The following is a 7587-nucleotide window of genomic DNA, read 5'->3' as shown; positions in this document are numbered from 1 at the left end:
TCAGTGTGGATGCTTCCCAAATCATATGTTTTTACATGGTATCAGTTTAGGTTACGATGTCTTTCGCTGCTCCCGCCGCCGGCGCCGTCGCGCCGACCTTCGTCGCCGCTGTTGTGCCAGTCCTCGGCCCTACGTCGCCGTTCCTCGCCTCCCGACCCCTCGCGGCGGCCTATGGAGCCCTGCCGCCGCCAGGGTCCCCGATTGGATCGGGCGCCTCGGGGGATCCTGCCTCGACCGAGATCGCCGCGCCACCGCCCTACGGCGTTGGTGCGCCGCCGTCCTATGGCGTTGCCGCCCTACGGTGTTGCTGCGCCGCCATCCTATGGCATTGCCGCCTTACGGCGTCGCCCCTACCTCGTACGGCGCCTCTTTGGTGGCCCATGGCTCACTGCCGCCGCCGTCGTCTTCATGGCCGGTAGCGTCCTACGGAGCGCCGCCCCCTCATCAACCCTACGCGGCGCCCTCGCGGCATCCCTACGGGCCGCCGCCGGCGTAGCCCTACTCGGCGCTGCCCCAGCAGCAGTCCTACTCGGCGCCGCCACTGCAACCCTATGAGGCGCTGCCGCGCCAACCCTACCCCGCACCGACCGGGTCCGCGGCCCCTTCGCCGCAGCAACCCTACGGGGCTGCGGCCTACGGCACCCCAGCCGCGGGTCCTCCCGGCTTCTACTCGCCGTACTCGGCGGTTGCTGCTCATCCCGAGACGGACCCGTTTTACTTCTCGCACCTGCTACCCGTGAAGCTCGCGCCGGACAACTACTTGTCCTGGCGTGCTCAGGTGCTGCCTCTTCTGTGGAGCCGCTACTTGGAGGGCTATGTTGACGGATCCATCCCGTGTCCGCCCCCTAATCATCCGGCATATCACACATGGGTGGCCCAGGATCAGGCCATCCTCCCCGCCATCCAGTCTTCGCTCACTCTGAGCGTCTCCTCGATGGTCATCTTCGCCGCTACGTCCCGGGAGGCGTGGGCCGCGCTTCACACCAGCTTCGCCTCCCAGTCTCAAGCGCGTGCTCATTCTATACGCACCGAGCTTGGTGAGACTAAGCTTGGTGACCTCAGCATCACGGACTACTTCAACAAGATGACCGGTCTCGCCGACACGTTGGCCTCCGTTGGCCAGCCGCTGCAGGATGAGGAGTTCACCACCTACGTGCTTAACGGGCTTGATGATGACTATGACAATCTCATTGAGAACATCCATGGCCACGATGATCCGCTCCCACCTCGTGAGCTTTATGCATGACTCCTTGGTCGTGAACAACGCATCAAGGTGCGCCGTGTCTCCCTGGGTTTCGCCTCTGCCAATCCGCGACTCGCGGCAAACCTCCAAAGTCGTCACCATCGGGTGGCAAACCGGCGCCCTCCTCACAGCCGGCCTCGCGGGGAAATGCGCCGACCATCACGGGTGGTAGCCGGCCCGTTGCTTGTTGTCCTTGTTGCGGTGCTCAGCAGGCCTGCCAGCTGTGTGGCCTTGAGTGCCACATTGCCTCTCGCTGTCATCGTCGCTACAAGCAAGACTTTTTGGGCCTGGACAACAATGGCAAAGGGAATGATAAGCAGGTCGCCGCCACGGTGATGAGTCATGACCATGGCCGCACTCCGTCCTACTCCATCGATCCTACGTGGTATATGGACACCGGAGCTACCAATCACCTCACCGACGAGATGGGCAATCTCTCTACTCAGGAGCCATATCGTGGTCATGATCAGGTGCACACCGCCAGTGGAGCAGGTATGCGCATCTCCCATGTTGGTCAGGCCTCTCTCCTTACACACAGTTTTCGCAAACTGCATCTTTCCAATGTCCTTCGTGTTCCCTCTGCTACGCGTAGTTTGTTGTCCATTCCTCAACTTACTCGTGATAATAATATCCTTGCCGAGTTTCACCCTTTTCGTTTCTTTATCAAGGATCGGGACACGAGAGCCGTTCTGCTTAGCGGTCGTCTTTGCCATGGCCTATATGCACTTGATGTGCCACGCACACCTTCCATGCAGTCTTATCCTCAGGCGTTCAGCGGTGTTCGTGTGTCGCCTACACACTGGCATGCGCGCCTTGGTCATCCTGCGGCTCCTATAGTTCATCATGTGTTGCATCGTCATGAACTACCAGTTGTGTCCAATAAAACTGCTGAAACTATCTGTGATGCATGTCAGCAGGGCAAGAGTCATCAACTCCCGTTTTTAGAGTCTAGTCATGTTGTGAAACATCCTCTTGAGCTTGTGTTTTCTGATGTATGGGGTCATGCCCAGACGTCCGTTAGTGGTCACAACTATTATGTCAGTTTTATTGATGCTTATAGTTGGTTTACTTGGCTATATCTTATTAAGCGCAAGTTTGATGTGTTCGATATTTTCATTCAGTTTCAAGCACACGTTGAGCGTCTCCTTAAGCAAAAAATCATCCATGTTCAATCCGACTGGGGGAGGGGGGATGAATACCACAACCTCAACTTGTTTTTTTTAACAAACTTGGGATTTCACATCGTGTATCATGTCCTCATACACATCAGCAGAATGTAACTGCCGAACGTAAGCATCGTCATCTTGTTGAAACTGGCCTAATCTTGCTAGCTCATGCATCCGTTCCTTTTCGGTTTTGAAGTGATGCTTTCTCCACAGTCTGTTTTCTGATAAATAGGCTTCCCTCACGACTTCTGAAAATGCAAATCCCGCTTGAACTCTTACTCAATTAAACTCCAGACTACACATTCTTCAAAGTGTTCGGGTGTGCGTGTTGGTCTCACCTATGTCCGTATAACAAGCGTAAGCTAGAGTTTCGGTCTAAGAAGTGTGTTTTTCTCGGGTATAGTTTCTTTCACAAAGGGTACAAATGCCTACATGTTCCAACATATCGCGTCTACATCTCTCGTGACGTTGTGTTTGATGAAATGTGTTCCCTTTTCGTACACTTCCGACTAACTCTACCATTCCCACACCACCAGTGCCCGTGTCTATACCTTCGCCTGATCAATTTGTGGATGTTGCATATGCCCCTACGTTGCTTCCTAATCATGCTGCAGGTATTGGACGTGACGCTCGCCTTGAGCTCCTTGATGAACAGGCCGATCGGGATGTGCATGCGCCATGCATGTCGGGTGGCACCTGCCAACCCGCCACCGCCTCGCCCATGGAAGCTGGCCCGCGGGAGCCGGCCTCACCCGGCCCGACGCCGGCCTTGCCCAGCTCGACGCTCGCCCGGTCTGGTGCCGGCATTGCCCGACCTGCCGGTCCTGTCGCCTGGGCCGGCTGTTGCCTCGACTGGCCCAGGGGCGCAGTTGCCTGCGTTGGCCAACCCCGTCTCGGCCTCCAGTGAGCCAGTCAGCCCTGTCTCGGCCTCCCATAGGCTGGACTCGCCTGGCTCAATGTCGCCAGTTTCTCTGGCGTCGGCCTCGTCACCGTCAGATGCTGCATCGGTGTTGCCAGTGCAGCCTGCTGTCAACCTTCGTCCTTGCACACAGAGCCAATCCCGTATTTTTCGTCCGAAGGAACGCAAGGATGGGACTGTTGCCTGGCTTGCTGCGTGTATGGTTCATACTGCTGCCGATCCCACTGTAGAGCCTCGTCACTTTCAGGCTGCACTGAGTATTCCTCACTGGCGTGCTGCAATGAAACAGGAGTTTCAGGCTCTACAAAAGAATGACACTTGGCAACTTGTTCCTTCAGTGTCTGGCGTCAATGTCACTGATTTCAAGTGGGTTTTAAAGTCAAGAGACATGCTGATGGTTCTATCGAACGCTACAAGGCAAGCTAGTCGCCAAGGGTTTCAAACGGAGGTATGGTCTTGATTATGAAGACACGTTCAGTCCAGTCATCAAGCCTGCTACCATTCGTTTGCTGCTGTCGCTTGCTGTTACTCGCGGATGGTTTCTTCGTTAGCTCGATGTGCAGAACGCCTTCCTACATGGAATTCTGGAGAAGGAGGTTTATATGCGTCAGCCGCCTGGTTTTGTTGATCCTGCCCATCCTCATCATCTCTGTCGTCTGATTAAGGCGTTGTATGGACTCAAATAGGCTCCTCGTGCGTGGCATGCTCGCCTTGGATCTGTCCTTCGGGCTCTTGGGTTTACTCCCTCCACTGCTGACACGCCACTATTTCTTCTACAGCGTCCTGACGTTACGATGTATCTCCTGGTTTATGTTGATGACATCATTCTTACCAGTTCCTCCGATGCTGCTCCTGATCGTCTTGTGACTACACTCAGTGGTGACTTTGCTGTCAAGGATTTAGGTGCTCTGCATTTTTCCTTGGTCTGGAGGTTTCACGGTCTTCAGCTGGGTTGACTCTTACTCAGAAGAAGTACGCCTTGGACTTGTTGCGGCGTGCTGGAATGCTCAAGTGCAAACATGCTATCACTCTGATGTCTGCCACTGATCGGTTGTCTGCTCTTGATGGAGACTCTCTCTCGTCTGATGATGCTACTGAGTATCGCAGTCTCGTTGGTGGTCTGCAATACCTTACTATTACCAGGCCTGATATCTCCTATGCAGTCAACCGTGTGTGTCAATTCCTGCATGCACCCAGGACATCTCATGGTCAGCTGTGAAGCGTATTTTGCGTTATGTCTGTCTTACTGCCTCATATGGTTTGCTTCTTCAACCTGCACCGTCGTATGAGCTCTCAGCTTTTTCAGATGCAGATTGGGCTGGTAGTCTCGGTGACAGGCGATCCACGGGGGGTTATGCGGTATTTCTAGGTTCTAACTTGATCGCCCGGAATGCTCGCAAGCAAGCAACAATGTCTCGCAGTAGTACTGAAACTGAGTACAAAGCAGTTGCTGATGCGACTGCTGAGATCATATGGGTATAGTCTTTATTGAGAGAGTTGAGAGTCCCTCAAGCTCGCCCTCCAGTTCTGTGGTGTGACAATATCGGTGCTACATATCTTTCATCTAATCCGGTGTTTCATGCTCGGACAAAGCATATTGAGGTTGACTATCATTTTGTTCAGGAACGTGTTGCACAAAAGCTATTTTGTATCAAGTTCATCTCGTCAAAGAATCAACTTGCTGACATCTTCACGAAGTCTCTTCCACAACCATAGTTTGTAGGCTGTAGGCGCAATCTTAATTTGCTTTGTACTTCAGGCCATAGTTAAGATTGAGGAAAGGTGTTAGACAATATATACGTAGCCTCTGTACACATATTGTAACATTGTATTGTACATCTTGGTACCTCTATATAATAAGATAGGCACACCCCATTTAAGATGTCGTGCAGTCTTCCAAATCATATGTTTTACAGGGTGGGGTGGAGAGAATAATATTACTAGGAAGGATTCCCCAAAGATTACGTAGCGATACGTAGGTGTATCGTTTTTGTTCACGGGAGAGACGAGGGTGGTTGGATGGTGTGCCAATATTTTGACGTGCCCACGGTTTTGTAGGGCCAACCTGGGCTCAATCCACACGAGGACATATCCAATGGAACAGAGCAATCTATGCATCACATGTTGCGGTGTTATTTGGACCACTGGATGGGAATATGAGGGACAAGAGTTGGCTGGAAGATGGATTGTTCACACATTTGAGTAATAGCCTTTCTATTTTAACAAAATCAACCCGCGCTCCACACCTTACACTCACATCAATAAATTCATGTGTTTGCTTCTTTTTTCTAATATCAAAAGGGTCATATATTTTTAAGCGAATGTCGGATTTTGCATATGTTTTCGCTATAATCTTCATTTTGACAAGTTATTTGAAACAAGATAAAGTTTGAATATATTTTGATTTTTATGCCTTTTCAAACTTGACTTGGTCTTGTTTCATAATGAAAGATTAAATTTAAAAAACATATTCAATATTGGTCTTGTGTCAAATATCTAGTAAAAAAACATGATGGTCAAACTAGATCCAAATTTGGACATATGTTTCAAAATATACGGTCCTTTCTAGGTCTCGGGAAAGAAAAATAAACATGCCTTTAATGATGGGAGAAAAAAAATGATGGAGTGCATCTTGATTTTGAAAATGTCGTGCGCCCTTCTTTACAATGTGCCAAGAACCCACCAACCAACCAGACCACATCCCTTGGATTCCCATCCAATGGCCTAAATAGCGCTGGTGCAGATTGATCAATAGCACTGGATACGTCCCCCAATCCACACAACCCCTATATAGTTCTCGCTCAAACCCAAATGCAGCAGTTTTATTTAGTTCTTCTCCACACATTGCCATTCCGTATCTGGCAAGCCCAGGCGCCCAGCAGATGGGCAGCTAGCTGCCATATAACCGGTGACTATCTAGCTCACACGGCCGTATATATATAATCACAGCCTCACACAGTCACAGTCACACGGCCATATATATAACGCACACCGTCGATCCCCGGTGCAAGAGGTAGGCTGATGAGTCCCAATCAATCGGCTGGATTGCAGGCTGGGTGCAGAAATGTGCGTCGATCAGCAGATGTCGCACGCGTTGGGGTCCTCCTCGGTGTGGACGAGGTAGCACGGGTTCAGGTGGTGAGGCGGCGGGCACCAGTGCGGCGGGTAGCACGACAGGTGCACTGGGCCGGCCGTGCTCGCACTCTTCCTGTTGCCGTCCTTGCCTTCATCCTTGACCGGGCTGGCGGAGACCATATGCGCCGTGCAGAAGCGCTTGCGCAGCTTGCGGACGACGTCGACGGGTTCGACCATGCCCACGACCGTCATCTTGTCGTCCTTCATGTCCACGACGATCTCGTCGATACCTGGGGCACGGTTGTCGTCGTCAGCTGAGGTATGGTGGATTGGATGAGTGAGTGACCTCCATGCATGCATGTTTGCGATGGAGCAGACAAAGCAAGCAAGATATATACAATGCCGGACGGATTCGGAGTGGAAGAAGGGGAGTAATGAGTAAGTCACCACAGAGAGTGGAGACGGCCTTGATCGCCTTGCGCTTCCGCGTGTCGTCGTGCTGCAGGTCCAGCTTCAGCACCACCTTCTGCTGTTCTGCAGCCGTCACACAAAGCAGCCGATCAAACTAACCACCAGTACATACTCTACATCAGGAGTTAGCTGCCGCTAAAATCACAAGAGAAATCAAGAAACGCCAGTTCGATCGGCTGTGGGGTAAGCAACTAAGCGATGACCTTCATGGCGGCCATCGGTCCGAGGATCAACGAATTTGGAAGGGCGGGATGGAATGGAACTGGGACGATGGAGCTGTACATGGGCGGGAGTGGCTAGTGAGTAGTGACGGAGCCTGGCGGATTTATATGCAGAGGCCCTGGCATGTACCGGGGTGCCGGCACACTCATTCTAGGGAGTTGGGACAGTGGCGGCGACGACCCAGGGCGTACGCAGGGTGGCGCCCGACGTGCAGGAGTCTTGGTGCGCGTCCGATTGAGACTTGGCGATCGAGTAGTAGTATCTTGACAGACTTGGGCTTGTGAGTTAAAGTAGGCCGACCGATCTGGCGTTGGGCTAGTTACGACCCCGTACGTCCCTTGTCCGGCCTGATGCGATGGCCGTCATTGCAAAAGTAAATTCGCATTTCTCAAACAGGAGTTGCGCTGACCTAACCCCCCTGAGATAATCACAGCATACCTGCCACTGGTACGATGCTTGATTTCATCCCTATATATGTACATTATTCATCA

At 52.2% G+C, this 7587-nt stretch overlaps 1 protein-coding gene across 1 annotated transcript; it reads right to left on the bottom strand.

The window, feature by feature from the left end:
* Positions 1-6196: 6196 nt before the first annotated feature.
* Positions 6197-7092, bottom strand: LOC119352298 (heavy metal-associated isoprenylated plant protein 39-like). Its single transcript, XM_037618980.1, has 3 exons — positions 7078-7092; positions 6851-6926; positions 6197-6693 (listed from the first exon to the last, which is right to left on the bottom strand). The coding sequence occupies exons 1-3, from the start codon at positions 7090-7092 to the stop codon at positions 6404-6406; spliced, it is 381 nt and encodes a 126-aa protein (XP_037474877.1). The 3' UTR covers positions 6197-6403.
* Positions 7093-7587: the final 495 nt, after the last annotated feature.

Source organism: Triticum dicoccoides, chromosome 2A, assembly GCF_002162155.2.
Source record: "Triticum dicoccoides isolate Atlit2015 ecotype Zavitan chromosome 2A, WEW_v2.0, whole genome shotgun sequence".
Taxonomy (NCBI): Eukaryota; Viridiplantae; Streptophyta; class Magnoliopsida; order Poales; family Poaceae; genus Triticum; species Triticum dicoccoides.
This window is presented reverse-complemented; position numbering and strand designations above follow the sequence as displayed.